Below are 20,982 nucleotides of genomic sequence, written 5' to 3' on the forward strand. Positions count from 1 at the left end.
AGAGCTACGCTCGTGGTGTCCCGTCTTCCCAGCACTCTTTGTCATATAACGCTTTGAAACTACTGACGGTCTTGGCCTCCACCACCTTCTCCCCTAACTTGTTCCAACCGTCTACCACTCTGTGAAAGTGAATTTTCTTATATTATTCTGGCATCTTTGTTTAGTTAGTTTAAATCTATGACCTCTTGTTCTTGAAGTTCCGGGTCTCAGGAATTCTTCCCTATATATTTTATCGATTCCTGTTACTATTTTGTACGTAGTGATCATATCACCTCTTTTTCTTGTCTTCTAGTTTGGGCATATTTAATGCCTCTAACCTCTCCTCGTAGCTCTTGCCCTTCAGTTCTGGGAGCCACTTAGTAGCATGTCTTTGCACCTTTTCCAGTTTGTTGATGTGCTTCTTAAGATATGGGCACCACACAACCGCTGCATATTCTAGCTTTGGTCCTAACAAAAGTCGTGGAAAATTTCTTTAGTATATCGCCATCCATGTATTTAAAAGCAATTCTGAAGTTAGAAAGCAGTAGCATAGGCTCCTCGCACAATGTTCTTCATGTGGTCTTCAGGTGATAGTTTCCTATCTAGAATCACCCCTAGATCTCTTTCTTTATCAGAATTATTTAAAGACTTTTTCACATAATTTATAGGTTGTAGTTGGGTCTTTGTTCTCCTATTCCACATTCCATAACATGGCATTTATTCACATTAAATTCCATTTGCCAGGTGATGCTCCATATACTTATTTTGTCAAGGTCTTCTTGAAGGGCATGACATTCATAAGTTTCTTATCCTTCCTATTATCTTAGTATCATCAGCAAACATGTTCATATAATTCTGTATTCCAACTGGTAGATCATTTATGTACACAATGAACATCACTGATGCAAGAACTGAACCCTGTGGTACTCCACTTGTGACATTTCTCCAGTCCGATACATTGCCTCTGATCACTGCCCTCATTTTTCTATCAGTCAGAAAATTTTTCATCCATGTTAGAAGCTTATCTGTCACCCCTCCAATATTTTCCAGTTTCCAGAACAACCTCTTATGTGGAACTCTGTCGAAAGCCTTTTATAGGTCCAGATAGATGCAGTATGTATGTATGTGTGTGTGTGTGTGTTAGTGGCTTTTCAAGACTGTACCATCTATAATTACCAACATATGTACTTTCACAACCCATTGCACCTTCTTATATATAAATAAATAAATAGTCCAGTTCAAAGTCTGCTTCATGTACTTACTAAGTACTGTACAAGATATGTATATATATAAAAGTTCATAATTCAGTTGTAAAATATACACAGGAATAATAGGGGGGGGGGTCATTTGACAAACCACAGGCTTCCTGTCCCCGTTGAGGCTTACAAGAGAGAGATAGTGGCTCTCAGGTAAATTGTTTTTCAATCGTTTCTTACTTACATATCAGAGGGAGGTTTCTCTCAACTGATTAAGACTCCAGAGACGTGGAACTTATATACATTAATATATCTATAAATAATTTAATAAAAGATATAGCTTTATGTACTGTACATATTTATTGTTGTTGTTGATTTAGGGGCGAGTACATATTTATTTATATAGTGTTATATAAAGAACCATCATGACAGTTTGTTTTGATTCCCAGCAGACGATCTCCGTCCAGCGTCCAGAGAGGCTGGTCCGCCCCTCGCCTCCCACCTGCCAGGGGTCACCCACCTGCCAGGGGTCACCCACCTGCCAGGGGTTACTCACTTGCTTAGGGTCAACTACCTCCCCCAGCCCTCGAGTCACCTGACAGGGGGTTATCCACTTCTCAGGAGTGACCCACCTACCTAAGGCTTACCTAACAGCTAAGGGTCATCTACCTCCCTCATTCGTAGAGTCACCTGACGGGGGATTATCTCTCTCTCAGGAGTCACCCACTAGCCTAGTGTCAGCTAGCTCTCTCGTCCCCAGATCCATCTGCTAAAGGTCACCCCCACCTATTAGGGGAAGCTTTTCTGCAAGGGACCAATTAGTGCTTGTCGCACGCTGTCACATATATATCCAAGGTTAGTTGATTGAGTGATTGATGAAGACCTTACTTCATTACACACAGAAATCACAATAGCGTGATGCATCAAATGAACAATAGAATGTTGTAACGCAGTCGATTAAGACGCGTCTGGGATCTTCTTGGACGTAGGTTCGAACCCTCATCACGACCCTTATGGATTTGTTCACCCCTCTTAAATTATTGAACCACGATAAGCAATGTAATCCTCTTAATGGATTCAGTTGAATCCCAGGTTTCATTATTTATAGCATGTTATGGTTCAGTGGTTTAACAGGTGTGCTTAGGAGTATCCAGGTTGCAGATTCAGATCTCTCTAATTGGCTCCAAATGATTTTCATATAATTCTTGCTAAGGATGTGCTATATTCACATTGCAACTTATAAATATCATCATATAATATACTTTAAGAATGTCCATACTGTTGTAGTACAGTAACCATATGTGGCCTCCTGCTATATTCTTGATTTAGCAACTTCACCCAGGTGTCTGCTGCTGGAAAATGTGTTTATAGCATTCACGGCTAATTGTCACTGCTCTCAAATGGAGTAAAATCAAATAAACTTGATTCGTATATGGTTGTAAAGTACATTTATAATCGAGTAGCACAAAATGATTGGTTATGAATAAATAGAAATTATAAGTGACTTGCAAATCAGACTTTGATGCCATTTGTATTTCTTTTCAGGATTAGTGATGGGTTGACTACTTTTGACAAGCAGATCTAAGATGTGTTCAGCAGGAGGGAACAGTAATACTGGAGGAGGAGGAGGAGGAGGGGGAGACAAAAGAAATGGAGGAGGAGTAGGGTCTGGAGCAGGGGAGGGAGGAAGCGGACAAAGCCTGGGACCAGAAGAGTACACAAAACTGGCGTGTGATGGAATTCAGCTAATGCTCAACAACAGATTCACCGAGGCAGAGGAACTCTTTCGCCATCACACTCAGGATAATCTCCACATGGCAATGGGTTACTGCTACCTCACCTTTATGGTAGGCCGAGTTGAAGTTCAGAGCACTTTTTTTTTAGTACTTGATATTGTTATTTTGATACCTGTAACCAATTGATGAAGTTCAAGCCACCCAAGAGGTGGCACAGGCATGAATAGCCCATAAATCTGTAACCCATTGTAACTGTTGATCACTATTTGTTATGATTTTGCTAAAAAAAATAAAAAGATTTTCTTAATATACCAGTACTAGGGTGTTAGGTTACTGTCTTATATATAAATAATAACAGCAAGCATTACGTCTTTTGTTTTTTAGAATGCCGTCATGTCATTTGAAGAGGAGAAAGTAACCCACAGCATGGAAACCCTGCGCAGCATGGAGAGGAGGTGTGGTGGGGGAGAGAATGGATGGTTTTCATCTGTTAAAAGTATTGTAATGGGTTCTAGGAATGGGCAAGAACAGGTATGGGATTTCTAGATGTCATCTCATTGGCTTACTGTGCTCATCTTTGCATGTGTTTTTCTCGAGCCAAACTGATAAAAGGCTCAACCTCTTTCTTTAGCATTGTTGGCTAAGGACTTTACAATTTGTTGTTGTAAATACTGTACAGTATAGTGGTGGTTTTTTATCTTTCTGCTTACAAACACACAGTTTATGCATCTATCTTATATTACATTTTAATTGTGTCAGGAATGATATTCAAAAGTTTATTGTATTGATAGATGCAATTTAAAAAGAGGAAAGAAAAATTAAGTAAATTCCCAAATTCACATTCATTTAATAACAGAAATGTGCTGATGTTTGCAAGTGTAGTGCATGGGATTACTGTTTCAAATTTATTTTGCATGTTGTATTGCATATGTATTCATAATAAAGTGTATGTACATAATTATATAAACAATATATATTTTTTTAAGAAATGAGAGTTTGACATCATAGCAAACTGTTGTGGTATCAGACAGGATACTATTATGTGGAGCATTTACACATTACTCATGTTCTTGAGAACTAACATTCATTTAGCGCAAAATAAACTGTGTAGCCCTCAGGATATTGAACAAAGTTACGTGCTGTCAGCTAGCTAGGTCTGCTACATGGTACTACCACATGCTGCCAGCTAGCTAGGTCTGCTACATGGTACTACCACATGCTGCCAGCTAGCTAGGTCTGCTACATGGTACTACCACATGCTGCCAGCTAGCTAGGTCTGCTACATGGTACTACCACATGCTGCCAGCTAGCTAGGTCTGCTACATGGTACGATCACATGCTGCCAGCTAGCTAGGTCTGCTACATGATACGATCACATGCTGCCAGCTAGCTAGGTCTGCTACATGGTACGACCACATGCTGCCAGCTAGCTAGGTCTGCTACATGGTACTACCACATGCTGCCAGCTAGCTAGGTCTGCTACATGGTATTACCACATGCTGCCAGCTAGCTAGGTCTGCTACATGATACTACCACGTGCTGCCAGCTAGCTAGGTCTGCTACATGGTACTACCACATGCTGCCAGCTAGCTAGGTCTGCTACATAGTACTACCACATGCTGCCAGCTAGCTAGGTCTGCTACATGATACTACCACGTGCTGCCAGCTAGCTAGGTCTGCTACATGGTACTACAGTACCACATGCTGCCAGCTAGCTAGGTCTGCTACATGGTACTACCACATGCTGTCTGCAAGGTAGCTTGATTTTGTACTGGTGTACACCTGTTCAGTACAACCATAATTGTAATTATTTGTACCAATTGTATTGAATAAAGATTATGATTCCAATCTATTGCTTGGTACTGTATGTTGTCAGCCAGATAGATCTACTACTCTGCTGTATTGTAATCTACACTTTAAAGACAAAATATAATGGCACGTGAATTTAGGGGGAATTTATGGTTTTGTGGGATTTTTTTTGTCTTTTGCTTTCTATATTTTCATTGTCCATACAAAATCTGGCAAATGTATTTGCTGATTGTCTAGTTAGCAAAAGGCAGTTGCCAGATTGCTGATTGAAAGTCGACAATCAGCAAAGGCAAATAAAAGCCTTTGCTGATGATCTTAAAACTTTGAAGATTGTCTATAGTGGTGCAAGGAAGGTCTATATTGTTATTGATCCCTATAATCAAGATTTTCAAACAATTTATACATAATTCATGGTCTACCCATCCACGTTTGATAATATCTTGAAAATGTTCTAAGCATAGCTGCACCAACGTTTATACACCTTGCATATTGCATCCACTTCAATAGTTTCCCCTTGTCATGGTGAGAGGGGGGGGGGCTCATGTACAACTCCCTGAGGCCAGTGGGGGGTTGCCTCGGCCCTTCCTCTCAGCATTGTGCGAAACGAAGTAAATGATGAAGCTCCTGCTTGGGGTCCGATAACCCAAAGTAGGACTCGCATGGTCAATGGAGCCCAAACTTTTGAAACCAATGCAGGGTAACTGAAATGACTTCTGAAACATAGGCTCATAGGGGTGGGTAACCAGGACCCCTCCAGCAGTCCAACAGTGGTGAAAGATCGGGCCACATAGCCCTGGGTATGAGGAGCCCAGACCTAGTTACGTCTGGCTCTCCAGCTTGATCTCCGTTCTCCTCCCACTTCCTTGGCAGGGTCGAACCCCAAGTCCCCAGTGGTGACTACCTCATCACCTGAAGTGGCTCCATCTTTTAGTTGTGACAACTGCTGCTTATATTCTCCTTAATGGGATGCCAAGATGCCATAATCACACTTGGACACTCATGATACCTTCAGTGCTATGTACCATAATCTGTTTGCAGTCCCTTCTAAGGAGGTAGCCAATTGCATAGCAGCATTGTTCTGCATTGGTGAGATCCAGTTTAGGCTTTCAAAAATGTTCACTTAAATGCCAGCATCAACAACATTTTCCTGCACTCATGTTGCAAATGGAGGGACAGGGAATTTATAAGACTGCTACGAGGATATTAAATATATTCATGAGGCTCGCAGTTTCCCAGGTTGGCACATTCACTCGGCATCTTACAGCTGTACCATTATTCCTTAGTAGTGAAGATCACGTTGATGGTAACACCCTTCTGCTTTCTGTAGTTTTTGTTCATGCCAGATACTCTGTTCAGGAATACATTCCCTCTTCACACCTCTTCAATAGGTGCTGGAAATGTGGACACGGTTCCTCAAAGTGCAGTAGCGAGACGTCCCTTTGCCCCTTGTGTGGTGATCCTGGCCATTCTAGGGTAGATTGTTCGTCTACCAAGTTCACTGCATCAACTGTGGTAATGTCCACCCTACCTTCTGCACATGCATGTAATATAAATTTGAATAAGCCATCCTCAACATAAAACATTGATTGCACATCTTTTCCCAAAGCAAGGCACTGGGTCTGGGACCTGAACTTTTTCTGGCATGATGTGCTCATGCATTACGTTGCACTACTCTTCCCCCACCTTTTTTTAACTTCTTCAGCTCCACAGCTGTTCCCAAGTCTTAAACCAACAGCTCCAAAGCTTCGGGTGGACGGTAGGGCGACGGACTCGTTTCATGCAGGTTGGCGTTTAATCCCTGACTGTCCAAGTGGTTAGGCAGCATTCCTTTACCCCGTCCCATCCCAAATCCTAATCCTGAACCCTTCCAAGTGCTATATAGTCGTCGTGGCTTAGTGCTTTCTCCTGATAGTTCCCTTCCCCCTTCTTCGCTCCTCTACTATCTGAGGCTGAAGGTGTTCCTCATGTACAGTATCACCAGCTGCCATTTCCACCCTTCCCTCCTAGTCTTCTCCTACTTGCTTAATTCATAGGCACTTAATGGAATACACACTACCACCCTGCTCCTTATTGGTTGAACTGCCTGGTCCCACTTAGTCATGCACCTCCTTGTAGTATGTCCCAATTTTCAGGACAGTGCTACATCTCTTTCCTAATGTCCCTCGATAGAATCCTTGGTGCCAATGAGCACGCGTCTAGATCCAGAATCCCTTCATGTAGCAGTGGCCCTCCACCTTGGTGCCCCAATTCACACTGAATGCAAGTGTATTTGAAACAGGGTGGAAGCAGACCAATATGGCCTGCATGGGTTGCATTGCGGAAGCACAAAAGGCTGGCATGCAAGACACAACGAGGTCAATGACATTATCTAGAGAAGCCTCATCTCAGCTCAGTGCCCAGCGGAGAGATAACCTTGCATCCTAGGGGACCAAAACCTGGATTTCCCCGCACTTCGCCCTGATGGCATCACCATATACTCCTGGAAGAAGGGCAGACAGTTGGTGTGGGACTACACATGTGTATCCATCCTGGCTGACACCTATGTACACTTCGTTGCTGATCAAGCAGGAGGGGCGGCCAACCACAGGGAAATAGCAAAATCAGTCAAATACAGGCGACTGGAATGTTGATACACCATTGTTCCCATAGCGTCTGAGATGCATGGCCCCTGGGGCAAGAGCGCCTTGGGATTTCTCAAGGAATTGGGCTCCAAGCTCACTGATGTTACCAGAGACCCAAGAGCTGTCAGTTTTTTGTTTCAGTTCCTCAGTGTGGCGATCCAGAGGGGGAAACACCTGATGTATCCTCGGTTCCTGTCCGGAAGCGGAGGAGCTTCAAGAGATCCATAACCTTTAAGCACTCTTTGTATCAACCCATGTATATCTTGTAACCTTTAAATATATAATAAAGCAAAAAAAAAAATAAAAATAAAAACGAAAGGGGTGGTAGGAGAAAAGCACACAGAAACTGTATTGGAGGGGACCTAAACATTCCCTCTAATGCGTTATGTGTGGTTTCCTCCGAGGCTCAGGGTCTCCTTCTTCCAGCCAGAGATGGTACTCCCTTCCCTTATATATAATATGTGTATGTGTGTATATATATATTTTTTCTTTTTTTACTGTAGCATTATTATGCTTATCTTTCCTCCTTCAGGGAGAAGAGCCTGGCTCACAGCTTGAGCATCAGGTGATTCTTGCTGACTGTCAGGTCCTTCTGGCCATCCTCACTTTCCTTCAGCAAGAGATTGGTTCCTACGTCAAGGGCGGCTGGGTTTTACGCAAGGCTTGGAAAGTCTACGAGCATGCTTATACCAAGGTCAAGAGATTGTACAAACAGACTTTTGGTGAAGCTCAAGATGTTCCTAGTAAGGCCTAAGCTGATGATTGTCTATATTTGTAGCACGAGCATGGTTAAAGGCATCCATATTTGTTTCAATGTTATTGAGTGTGGTATACATACAATTGTATTTGATTTGCTTTTTATATGGAATTTATGAACTGCTTGAGTGTGCATGCCCATTTAGTCAAATACTGCTTCCCTAGGTCCCATGTCATTGATTTTAAGTCTTCATAGACGCTTAATAAGAGGGGAGAAAATAGTTACCTGTCAATGCTTACCTGTTAAGTCTCTACAGGGAGGAAGATATAATTATATAAGAATTATACAAGAATTAGTATATAATTATACAAGAATAACATAATTATACAAGAATGATATAATTATACAACAATTATTATATAATAATACAAGAATTATATAATACAGTATGTAGTTTTCTTTGGGTTCTGTCTTCCTAGTTAACCTGTGTGCCTGCGATCCATCTGACCATATCTGCTTACCTGCATGACTTATCTTGTCTAAAACTGCTAGTTGCTCCTCCGTTATGAAGTTCATCCTCTCCAGATGCTCTGCTGTTCTCTTCCTATGATTGCATTTTTCCCGTACTATGCAAGGAATGCGTGTTTGTGACAGTGGTCTTTAGTTTAGTTCCTCCTCCTCCTCCTCCTCTCCCTTTTCTTTTTTTTATGGAGACTACATTTGTCTATTTGAGATTTCTGGGAAATTTCTAGTATTGTTTTATTTAAATTCCATGCAAATATATCCAGTAACTATGTTGATATCTGGTCTGGCCTTGATATCTACTGCTTTTGATGTGTAGAGATCTTTCATAGGTTTTGATGTGTGTATATCTTTCAGATGCTTTTGATGTATATAGATCTTTCAGATGCTTTAACTCTTCTTCAGCTACTGCTCTATTATTGAATGTTGTGCTCTCACTGTCAATTGTCTCCCTTCCCTTTGTCTATACTATTGATGTTTTGTAGATGTTTGGGAATCTCTGTTGTGTTCTTCACACCTTTTCTGAGGGCAGCTCTTTGTGGCTCTCTAAAGCTATACACTTGAGATGGTTCTCAGCTACCAGGTCGCATCGGCCATGGAGTTCTTAGGCCTATCTCACAAGAGGAAAAGGGAGCGGTGACATTTGGCCACCTCACAGTTAAAGACATTTAGAATGTCGGCGAGAACTTTGAACTAAATAGTGAATACTTGCCCAGCAACAGAACTATAGACAGTCTCCTGTCTTAGTACTAGACTCAAGACTCCCTCTGGCATATGGGCACGGCCCTTGGCTGTGTTGTATTATGTAATCCTGTCAACACTCCTCTGATGATGCATAATTTGTAGTATATTTATTAACATTACAGCCTTTTGCTAGAAATTAAAAGGCATCGATGCACTAAATTGATAACTAGACTACATGCAATACAGGTACCAATAAACACCACAAAATTGTCTTGAAGTAAATGGTAGGAGAAGCACACCATAACTGAAATGTCCTGGTAACCAACCCCACCTGGTCCTGACCCTGTTGGATATTGTGTGTGTGTTTTTATGATTGTGGCAACTGGTGGAACAACCAGATGAGCTAACGTGGTGGTGGTTGTTGGTGAGGGCCCTCATCAGTGTTACTAAGTTAGGGCCATGAAAGACTTTAATATTTTTGTGGAATAACTTCTGATGGGCTAACCCATCAGAAGTTATTCTGATGGGCTAACCCATCAGAATAACCTAGCCCGTCACTCTCGAGTTGTCACAACGCCACAAGAATGTACTAAATTGTCTGAACCTAACTGAAACGAGCACCTAGAAATAGAAAATGGGACAGGCTGTCAATATTGCAAGGCGCTATGATTTATAGTACATCATATTTTGGCAGCTAGGGGTTCATATACCAAAATGCAATGTACTACTCAAGAGGACAGGTTGCATTCCCAGGCTAGAGTTAGTATGAGCCCATAATTGTTGACATTAGCCAGGGGTTCCAGCCAACCTTACTCACCTGCCACCTGGTCACAGCACACGTAACATGGAACCTTTCACGGGATCCACTCCCTGAAAAAAAAAATCCTTATTTTTACAATATAGATGAATACCAGACAATTGTATGTTGGGGTTTATTTAGTAAACCCAGCCTAGCATCTGTCTCATTTCTCACATACTTTCTTGTGCAAGTGATGCATGAGGTGACTGGTCTCATTTTACACTGGCTTCACCTGTAGATGGCACTCTATACAGTAGATGTTTTGAAGGTAATTGTAATGTTTTAGTAGAGTTTTACATGTGGCTTCCTCTCGTTGAGTGAGATCCTAGTGTGAAAAAAGTGTCCAAGATATTTACAGATGCAATATTGTGTTTCATGCCCCCCTAATGTATTTATTGTATGCTTTTTCAAGTGGGGCAATTGTTTTTCCTGTAAATAGTCTTATTATGATACACTTTTGCTTACGTTGCAGTGAGCCCTACGGAAGAATACCCGGACTCTCTCGACACCAGCACTGATGAGCTTAAGAGTCCTGGGTCATGGTCAGTTGGCCCCACGGGGGTACCTGGACCAGCTGATGGAGAATCAAGTCTCCACTCTGCCCCATCTTCTTCTTCGACCTCAACACTAAGCCTGCGCATTCCTCTCTCCAAGTCTGTACCTAACCTAAAGGGATTCCTCTACTCAAACAACAAGCAACAGCCTAAGAAGTAAGCAAGTCACTAAGTATTAGCAGAATTTTACAAAGTGAAAGAAAATGTGTCTTCCGAGATTTTTGCTACAAGAGCTTTTCAGATTTATTCAATACTGGTAATGTTTTTGGAAAGCTTACATGCAGTCTTTCTTAAAAAATACATAATGAAACACACAAACATTGAATGAGCACTTCTCACACCTCTAGTTTGTGTATATATTATTTTTCCACTGTTCTGTTATTATGCTCATGTTTTCTTAGTCAGGGAGAAGAGGCAGGCTCACAGCTTGGCTTGACAGCTCTTACAATGCAGCAGTTTCTCAAAATTCATTTTCTGTTGAATATGGTATCATTCACTGTGTCTGCTCCTGGTTGTTCCTGTTACAGTACTTTTACACCTACTTTTTAGTGGTAATGTTTCAGGGATGTGAGAGGTCTTGAATGGCAGTATTTCAGGGATGTAATGAGTCTTCAATGGTAAGGTTTCAAGGTGTGTGAGGGGGTCCTAAATGGTAATGTTTCAAGGGGGTGCGATGGGGCTTGAATGGTAATATTTCAGGGAGGTGCAATGGATCATGAATGGTAGTGTTTCAGGTACTGTGGGGGGTCTTGGGAGAATGTTGGCATGAAAGACTTACTGTTGTAAGCATGAAGGACTTATTGTGCCAGTATCAACTATCTCCTTAAAAGTTCATGGTCTCATGGTAATAAGACCTAATTAAATTACAGTACTCTGATTAGGCAAAATTGTGTATTAATTTTGCCAATAGGGATGTTAATAGTAATGAGAATTGTGTTGCACAACTGTTGTCTTTATGTAAATCAAGAATTGTAAAGGGAATACGACTCTTTTTGTATTTATTGAAGAAATTAAGTATTTCTGCATCACTTTACATAATTGCCAGTTGCATAGGGATTAATAAGTACAATTATAAGCTTAGGATGTCTTTTGTTTTGATCTTATTTTGATACCACATTTAAAATAAACTAAGAAATAAATGTTTAAGCATAGGATATAGTATGTTCATAAAAGGTGAAGGTCTAAGAATGTGGAAGCCTCACTACTTGTCACTTGACTGTTTCCAACATGAAAGGCCCAGTGCCTCCAACCATATAAACCCGGATAGTAGGAAACGATTATGATAATTCTGGCATAGTTACATGCTCATTTGTTCAAATAAAGCGAGACTAATAGTTAAACAGCTTGGTGAGGTTTTCTGTTCAGTCCATGTATGTTGTGTTAATATTTGTTTAATATATCTGCATTTCAGCAGGCCTTTACCTCCTGGTATGGTGTCTCGGCTGATGGCGTCTGTTAGTTTTGGGTACGGCTTGTTCCAGTTGTGTATGTCCCTCCTACCACCATCTTTGCTGCGATTAGTGCATGTCCTTGGACTACAGGGAGATAGATTGGCTGGTCTCTCTGCTCTTATGTTTGCCCGCAAATCACATGACATGAGGGCTCCACTAGCAACGTAAGTTTTGATGTGATAAACTTCTTTTTGTGTATTTGTCAGTACCGAGATCAAAAGAAGCCAGAAATGTTCAAGATTTTAGAGAGAAAAGTTTGAATTGCTAGATTTATAAGAGAAAGTTAAGATAATGGAAGAATAAAAAGTTGAACACTGTCATATTTTGATGTGGTTGAGACATGTTAATAGCATGCTTATCCATGAAAGGTAAATGTGGCATGGAATAAATTAATTATTTGTTGACCACCAAATCTTTTTTTTTATTAATTTCTCAATTATAATTCTTTCTTGAAGCTCACAATGGTGCTCAATGACAAACTAGTTAATTTAAGGGTTATGACTAATTGGTGTTCAAGATATCCCAGATTCACACAATCTGATCCTAAATGAAGATATAAGTTTTAGATACCAAGAATTGGCTCTTACTATATATGGATTTGTGAGTGGATAGTCCAATACCCTCAATTCACAGTTTACATAACCATTTCTCTCAAAAGAATGCCATGCATTGAGCTCCTTTTTACTTTTAAAACACTATTTGTTGTTATTGCCTCATATTATTACTGACCTCAGTGTTTTGGTCTGTTACTTTGCCCACCAGCTTGACCCTGTTGTGGTATCACACAATTGTCCGGCCATTCTTTGCCCTGGATGGTAGCAAGGTAAAGGCGGGAGTTGAGGCTGCTCACATTCTACTGCAGGAGGCCCAGCAAAACTATGCACAGTCAGCTCTCTTCCTCTTCTTCCGCTGGTAGAGTCCATAGACTTCAGGTGGGTCTTGTAAAGCCTTATTATCAGATATTTAGTTTTTCCATTCAGATTAGAGTGATGCACGAGATAATTTATCCTAACCAACTCAACACTAGGAATTAAACTGTCTGCATTATAATTAGCTAAGAGTTGTTTGACTGTCATAGTACTGAAGGATGCTTCCACAGTCATACAGTATACACAGGATGGGTGATAGATGGTCAGAAGAGAAATGAAAGTAGAAATGTTCTATAATGAAAAATAAGAATTATTAAATAGGCAGTTTGATGAGTGAGATTGTGTGATAGATTAGCAAGTGATACTCTGTAGTGATTATTCAAGTTCATGTAATACTGTACAAATGTCATTGCAGAAAGGTGATCCCTTTGTTAGTAGTTAATCTGTGGAACAAGAGCCAGCTGAATGCCACCTTGCTCGTGCTAAACATGTTATCCACGTATAATACATTAAAATGTATATATATTACATTCTGTAGAGTTTTATTCATTTAAATGTTGTGCATTTATAGACTAAGAATCTCCCCCTCTCCCTCCCCCCGAAAGAATGTACCAGAAAAAAAGAGGCTTTGAGTGAATATGTAAAGCTCCTTTTTAAACAAGACATTTGGATGTTTCCTACGGCAAGATCCATCTTGGACCCAAAGGAATGAATCATAAGTCTGGTCAGGGTGACATTTTGTACCAGTGAAACAGGGAACATTTTAAATCATTCTTTAATTTTGCAAAGAATGAACACTTAATTTGCTCTCTTAATCATCCAAAACCTTTCCAAGCATTGCATGACATCCCGAGGACCACCAGAGTTGTGTTTGCACAAACCGTAAGTGTGCCCACTTGGTTAGTATCCTAGACCAGCCACAGATGGCAGCACCTATGTCACCATCTGGTCTATGCCTCAAAAACTGATCAGGAAGACATGTTTTATTTGCATGTAAAGCCTTATTTTTGAGCTGCAGTATTTCATTTGAATGCTCTCTATGACAAGAGTGATACAGAGGTGATAAACTACATAATTATAAATTATAATGAATTAATTATATAAATTATAAAAGTAATTATAAATGAATTAATTATATAAATTATAAATTTAATTATGAAAACAGGAAAAGCCAATGGGGAAAGACTTGCCTAAGGTGCAGAGTCGGATCTTTGAAGCCACTGAGTAGGAAATACACAATACATAGCAATAACCACAATACAGTGCTCTGGTTTCCTATCACCTCACACAAGGAATATGAAATGTGACAGAGCATCATTGCTCCATTACAATCTACCCAAGATGACTTGCCTACTACCACAGATGTGTTACTTGTAGAGCAAAAGAAAGGAACCATGAATGTAGTGTTTACAGGGAGTTAGGTCTACTTCCTAGTTTTATTTGGTACCTGGTGCATTATTAAATCTGATGTTCCAGTTCTGTTTCATACGTGTATTTGTTTCTGAAGCTGAGGATAAGGGCACCCGCATCTCCTTTCATTGCATTTCATGTGTAGGACACGTATTCAGAGTGTTTGTCCAGGTACAGTACTTCCTTGCATTTATTCCATGCATTTTCTTTTCCAAGTGGGAACCTCAAGAAAATAAACCCACTGCTAAAATACAATTTGAACTGGAACAGAGAAGCAATTCTAGACTGCCAGCTGGTTAAGTCAACAGACAGAAAACTTGTCCATACACACAAGAGAAGAGTTACAAATATTAACTGTACTGTACTACCAAAGCAAGTACAAAGCACGAGTCTGCTGCACAGTGAAAGCAAGTTTCTGAGGATGAAAACAAATCACTTGGCTGAAAAGGGGTCCAGCTTACCCAACAATTATAGAAACCAGTCTGGGAGAATGTGATTGGGCTCAAGGCTGGGCTCAAGGCAGGGGACTCGGTGCTGACATTGGTGCTGTAATCTAGTTGGGTTCAGTGGTGGTGGTAGTCAGGTGTGCAAAGTGGCAGTTTCCTAAGAGTGTTATTTGGTGATTCTTGTAATACCATATAAGGTTTTTGAAGGCCTTTTTAGTGTTTGAGTGAATTATCGTTCGTCATTCAGCTGGACTGAGCATTTCACCAGGTCCCCTATTGCACGAGTATTTCCAGAGAAGAACAATTGTAATTTCTGCTGTTGCACTGATACAGAATGTTGTCTTGTTTTGATTTTGGTGATCCACTCATTTGGGACCAAGATGTTGTCATTACAGTATTGTTATTAATTTACAGTTGATGACGAACCTAGTCTCAGATGCACCTCCGCTACCCAGGCCAGGATGGGTTTTGCCTTAGGGAATATCTTTAAGTAAGCACCCTTAATTAACAAGAGATCATTTTTAAATGTAGATAAATTTTTCTTAGATTGTGATACTCCAAGAGAGCTAGGAAAAGCAAAAATATATTTGAATTGGAAAGCTGTGTACGATTATTGCAAACTTGAAATGCTTGAGTACTTTATGGTGCAAAATTTTTTGTCTCTCAGAAATTTACACATGTATAGTAAAGAAAAGGTAAGGATACCCCAAAAAAAAATTTGATTTTGTTTGGGGGGGGGGTGTTGAAATTGAAATTGAAATTGAAATAAGTTTATTGAGGTAAAATACACACAAAGGGATGAGGTAGCTCAAGCTATTCTCACCCCGTTCAGTACAACGTGTTAATATATACATATACACACATCACAAATAAACATATTACCAAACATTCTGAGAGGTAAAAATATACATTTCCTCCCTCACAAGGAGTATGGTATCAGACGTACACACAAATACTTTTATGACCTAGGTATACTGTATAGACAAGTTGCAAGACACCTGCAGATAATTCAACAAAATATTACAATCTTGGTGCAAAATTCTTATATCTCTCAAGAATATCATCAACCTTTCCGTTGTGACACATCCAGGCTATTTGTTCAGGAACAGTCCTTATCTCAGTGTTTCTATATACATTAATCAACGGACAATCAAGAATATAATGGGCAAGGGTGTGAGACCTTAACATACCACATAGTTTACACTTCGTGTCATTACCATGAACATCTATCCCATATTCCCAGTAATATTTGTACCCAAGCCTGAGCCGCATGTACACAGAGTCACTCCAAGCATTTCTCCTTTTACCATAAGTGAAATGGGTGTTTTGACTCACATACATGTAGTGTTGCATGGTTTGAATACTCTCATACATTATCTCTCTCCTCTCGGGGGGTGTTTGCTAAAGAAACTTAATCTTTTGTTTATTAATTATATATTTGTTATTTGATCCTGAAGTAACATATCATGCTGTAGTTTATTGAAAACATTGTCAATAGACACCTCATGGAATGTTGTGTGTGTTCGTATTCCTGTTATCTTCTTCATTACCATCCTCTTACCTGCTCCTCACCTCACTCTTACTGTCTCCTCACCTCACTCTTACCTTACTTATGCCCAGGATAATGATAGGGATAATTTATCACAGTAACAAGGTTACCGCTAATAATCTAACTCAATTTGGGGGTCACCATAGACCGTGCTACATGGCCATTTCGTTCTCAGTTGCTAAATCTAAAACAACAACAACGATAGGGATAATGAAGTCGAGTATATTTCCTCAGGGCGACATCAGCGGGGCCTTGACATCTTACCGCGGGGCTCTGCAAGTGTCGCCTCAGAGAGAGCTGCAGCTCCTGGCCCTGCACGAGGTGGCCTGGTGCCACCTCCTACAGTTGAACTGGAGCCACGCTCAAGGTGCCTTTGCTAACCTGAAGAAGGAGTCCAGATGGTCCAAAAGCTTCTATGCTTATTTATCTGCTGGTATGTTGAGTATAGCACAGTACTGTATATAGGAGTGTGCTGTTGACAGTAGTTGGGGAGTGTGGACATTTGATGAAGTGAACATTTTGCCTCAAACGATTAATACAAATCAAAACGTGGTTAAGTCATTTAATATGCTAATTTTCATTTAAATTGTAGTACGGTATACAAAAGCAGAAGCATTGATGACAATTTTAGTGTCAGATATGTAGCCAGATATGTAGTTTAACCACACGTTCTTTCCTCAGTATGTCTTGGGGCGTCTGGACGACTAGAGGAGTGTGCAAAGGGGATGATGGAAGTTCCAACTCTTGTCCGTCGTTCCAGTCATGCGCTGGAATCTTTTTTGATGCGACGTGCACTCAAGGTAAGGATGAGATGCACACTTAAGTAAGGTGAGATACACACTTAGGTAAGGTGAGATACACACTTAGGTAAGGTGAGATACACACTTAGGTAAGGTGAGATACACACTTAGGTAAGGTGAGATACACACTTAGGTAAGGTGAGATACACACTTAGGTAAGGAAGTGACACACACACACAAAGTAAGGCTGTGATGTGCACCCCTAGATAAAGATACAATTTGCACCGTATATGATACTGTCGATTGCAGTACGTATTTGCAGTTCTAATGGGCTTGATTTTATTTTTGTAAATAATGATACGGTGATATAAAGGTCTACTGAAGTTGGACCATTAGCAGTTAGAGTGCTACATCATTTTTTTTTTCAAACATGTAAAGGCATTTGTCTTTTACATTCCAGTCTAAGGGCGTGGCTGTAACCAAGGACTACTGTCTCCTACGTGCCTATGAACTACTCTATATGTGGAATGCTCTCGCCTCATGTTCCTTACAGCATCGACTGCAGATGGTCGAAGGTAAATACAAGATTACACATTGTTTGAAATCTCTTATCTATTTTACCCATCAACATTTTATTGCACTAGGACATGTCTGAAATTTCTGGAGTTATGTTTGCTGGCCAACCGGCTATGCAAAATAAAGAAAAAATAGCAGTGTTTTCATTAGCACCTTGTTTCAGAGTGTCAGGCAATGGGGCAATGTGGAGATCACGAGGGACTCCGACATTTGATCGTGGCGGCTATCCTCGACACTCTGGGCTCTGCAGATGATGCCGTCGAACACTTTCGCCTTAGCGTGCAGCATGGCCTCTCAAACCCAGAGGAACTATGTGTTCCAGCCTTTGCACTGTATGAGTTAGGTCTTCTCCTAGGCACTAGTGACGAGGTAATTAGTTAAGAGGCAAACGTATTAACATATTAAAAGGTTTAATTTTTGGAGGTAAGATTTAGTATCAAGTTATTGTGATGCATTCATCAAGATGATCAATTGAATGACTTTCTTTCTTGTATATTTTTGAGGTTTATTATTAGTGATAATATTTATTGAGAAAAGGCAAGAAATGGCAAAGTCTGCTTATAAGCACATAGTTAAAACTAGAAAGCTAGTGCCCTAAAAAGTTGCACATTTTTTGGCAATTTATGATGTAGTATATTCTTTGTTCAACGAGACTCAGTGAATATGAAAATTCATTTTTAAGTTCATTTTAAAATTCAAGGGACGATCCATCCTGGTCCCAAAGGTGTGGATCACAATATTCAGGAAAGGCCGACATTCTGTACGATTGCAACAGGAATCGTTTCAAACAATTGTGTGGATCATACTGGTGTTTGGAAGGCACCAGAGAAATAAAAGGTACCCATGCTGTGGTGGAATGCATCAGGTCACCAGACACTCGAATCAGCTCAAGTTCAACTTCAAGTACGTTTATTGAGACAATAAGATACATCTCAAAAGGATAGAGTAGCTTAGGCTATTTTTACTCTCCAATTTAATGCTAACAGCAATTGGTATTCCCAGGAAGTCACCCATCCAAGTACTAACCAGCTCACCTTTTATGAGAAAGGAGAAGCCTATGAGCCAAGACAGAGTTAGTGACTGACCTACCCAAACCCTGTCTTACCATTTGAATGGTGGTCAGGGTAGTGGCAGGTGGGAAATTGGCAGTATGTGTAATTACCCAAATAATTATTACCCAAGTGTAGTTACAGGATGAGAGCTATGCTCATGGTGTGCCGTCTTCGCTTTGTCATATAACGCTTTGAAATTATTGACGGTTTTGTACGATTTTTATATGATGTGTGTGCTGTTTGTGTCACTTGAAGTTGGATTGAGCTTTTCTCCAATGTCTCTGCAGCATGAATATGACCTGATGACCAAACCCCACACCTGAGGATGAGGAGACGACGACGTTTCGGTCCATCCTGGACCGTTATCAAGTCGATTGCTGATAATGGTCCAGGACAGACCGAACCATTGTCGTCTCCTCATCTTCTGGTGTGTAGTTTGGTCATCATATATTCAGCCACATTATTGTGACTCATCGTCTGCACATGAGTATGACCTGACAGGGATGTTTGATAAACTCCCTGCTGCACTTGTGTAAAACCTCACCTGTTCGTGCTGCTATAATACACTCTTTGGGACCAGAGATACATCTTAAGTTAAGTAATATCCAGGTAGAATAGCTCAATAATTTTGTTTTCATAATAGGACTCAAACCTAAAATAGGTCTTTTCTCTTGCAGACATTAGAAGAAGGAAGGAAATGTCTGGAGGATGTACGAGACAACTACCACGGGTATGACTTTGAAAACCGCCTTAATGTACGAATTCACGCAGCTCTGAAAAACTTATCTTAGGGTACTATCTTCCTGCACCTGTGACCTGTGTTCAGAATTACTCAGCTACGTTCAAGAAAGTTGTGCGGCTATTTTCTTGACTGTTTTGTACTAGAGGTTTGCTATATTACCCCAAAAAATTATTTGTGGCTAATTCTGTAGGTGTGTTTGATAAAAATGTTAATGTAAGCAGGTTTTATATTGAGTTTAAAAGTCCAAATTAGAATATTTAAAGTTATATTTGATATAATTTGTGTTGTGACGTGTCACATTTGATCTCAGAAACTTTGATGTGTGAACGTTATGGTTATAATGAATGAAAGTTTAAGAAAATATCATTTTAGGTAAAAGGAAATTCATTGTAAGCCATATTGGCAAGAATATTGTATGTTTATTTGCCGAGCAAGTAAACTTGTGATTATTAAAGTTATTTGGCAGTTTTCAGAGCAGTTAAATTTATTTATATATATAGATGATCTGTAATCATAAATGACACACACACACACATACAAGTGCATACATGCACAAAAACACACTTGCACTAAATATACATGCATGCATGTATAAATACTCATTGTCTTACGCACGCACACACACACACACACACACACACACACACACACACACACACACACACACACACACACACACACACACACACACACACACACACACACACACACACATACACACACACATACACACACACACACACACACACACACACACACACACACACACACACACACACACACACATGAAGCATGGAAACAGCTCGATGGATACATTCCAGTCTCTCTGGTCTTAGGAATTCAGTTACGCTGGAAGTTTGCCATTTTATACAAAATATTATTACAGTGTTTTTGTTATTGCAAACAATATATAGTAACATACTGTATTTCATATTGATACCAAAATCACTTTTAAAAATTGTTTAAACACTGTACTGTACTGTAGTTGGTTTTTGTTACATTTTCGACTCTCAATTCATGTCGAGAGAGTGCAAAGGCAATTTTTACTGGGACACTTCCATTATTTTCCGCTGTAATCAATTACAGTATAATAAACACACTACTAAAATGTTTATACGTGATGAGTAAAATCTCCACAAGCCACTATATTTTAATGCAGAGAATACAAAGACAGCTAATTGTAGCTAATAGCATGAGTAATATTTTTTGTATTAAAAGTTTAATAATGTGATGATTTAAATAAAATATAATAAATTATATATACAGTATATTGTATATGCGAACAAACTTGAATGGTCCTCTAGCATATATGCAACTGAAAACTCTACACCCCAGAAGGCTTCAAACTCAGACAGCCAGGAGCACTATGCACATGGCGTACCTTGTTCTTCAACCACTCGACCACTGTGACTGTTCAAAAGACATTGGTAGCTGAGGCTATTTTCCCAACATCCCGACAGCACTTGGTGGTAAACTTGGGCATAGATATTTGCCCAAGTTTAGTGAGTGAAGTGATTCGATGAAATATCTATGCCCAAGTTTACCACCAA

At 40.0% G+C, this 20,982-nt stretch overlaps 1 protein-coding gene across 1 annotated transcript; it reads left to right on the plus strand.

Annotated features, from left to right (window-relative positions):
* Positions 1 to 1,611: 1,611 nt before the first annotated feature.
* On the plus strand, positions 1,612 to 20,693 carry LOC123745615 (tetratricopeptide repeat protein 39C). The gene is given in 13 exon segments (XM_045726340.2): positions 1,612 to 2,030; positions 2,721 to 3,022; positions 3,296 to 3,442; positions 7,874 to 8,084; positions 10,516 to 10,753; positions 12,009 to 12,212; positions 12,811 to 12,958; positions 12,960 to 12,980; positions 16,557 to 16,755; positions 17,004 to 17,122; positions 17,523 to 17,637; positions 17,802 to 18,007; positions 19,368 to 20,693. Coding segments are annotated over 12 exon segments (1,983 nt in total). The 5' UTR covers positions 1,612 to 2,030; positions 2,721 to 2,761; the 3' UTR covers positions 19,482 to 20,693.
* The last annotated feature ends 289 nt before the right edge of the window (positions 20,694 to 20,982 follow it).

The sequence above is a fragment of the Procambarus clarkii genome, chromosome 71 (assembly GCF_040958095.1).
Source record: "Procambarus clarkii isolate CNS0578487 chromosome 71, FALCON_Pclarkii_2.0, whole genome shotgun sequence".
NCBI classification, from domain to species: domain Eukaryota; kingdom Metazoa; phylum Arthropoda; class Malacostraca; order Decapoda; family Cambaridae; genus Procambarus; species Procambarus clarkii.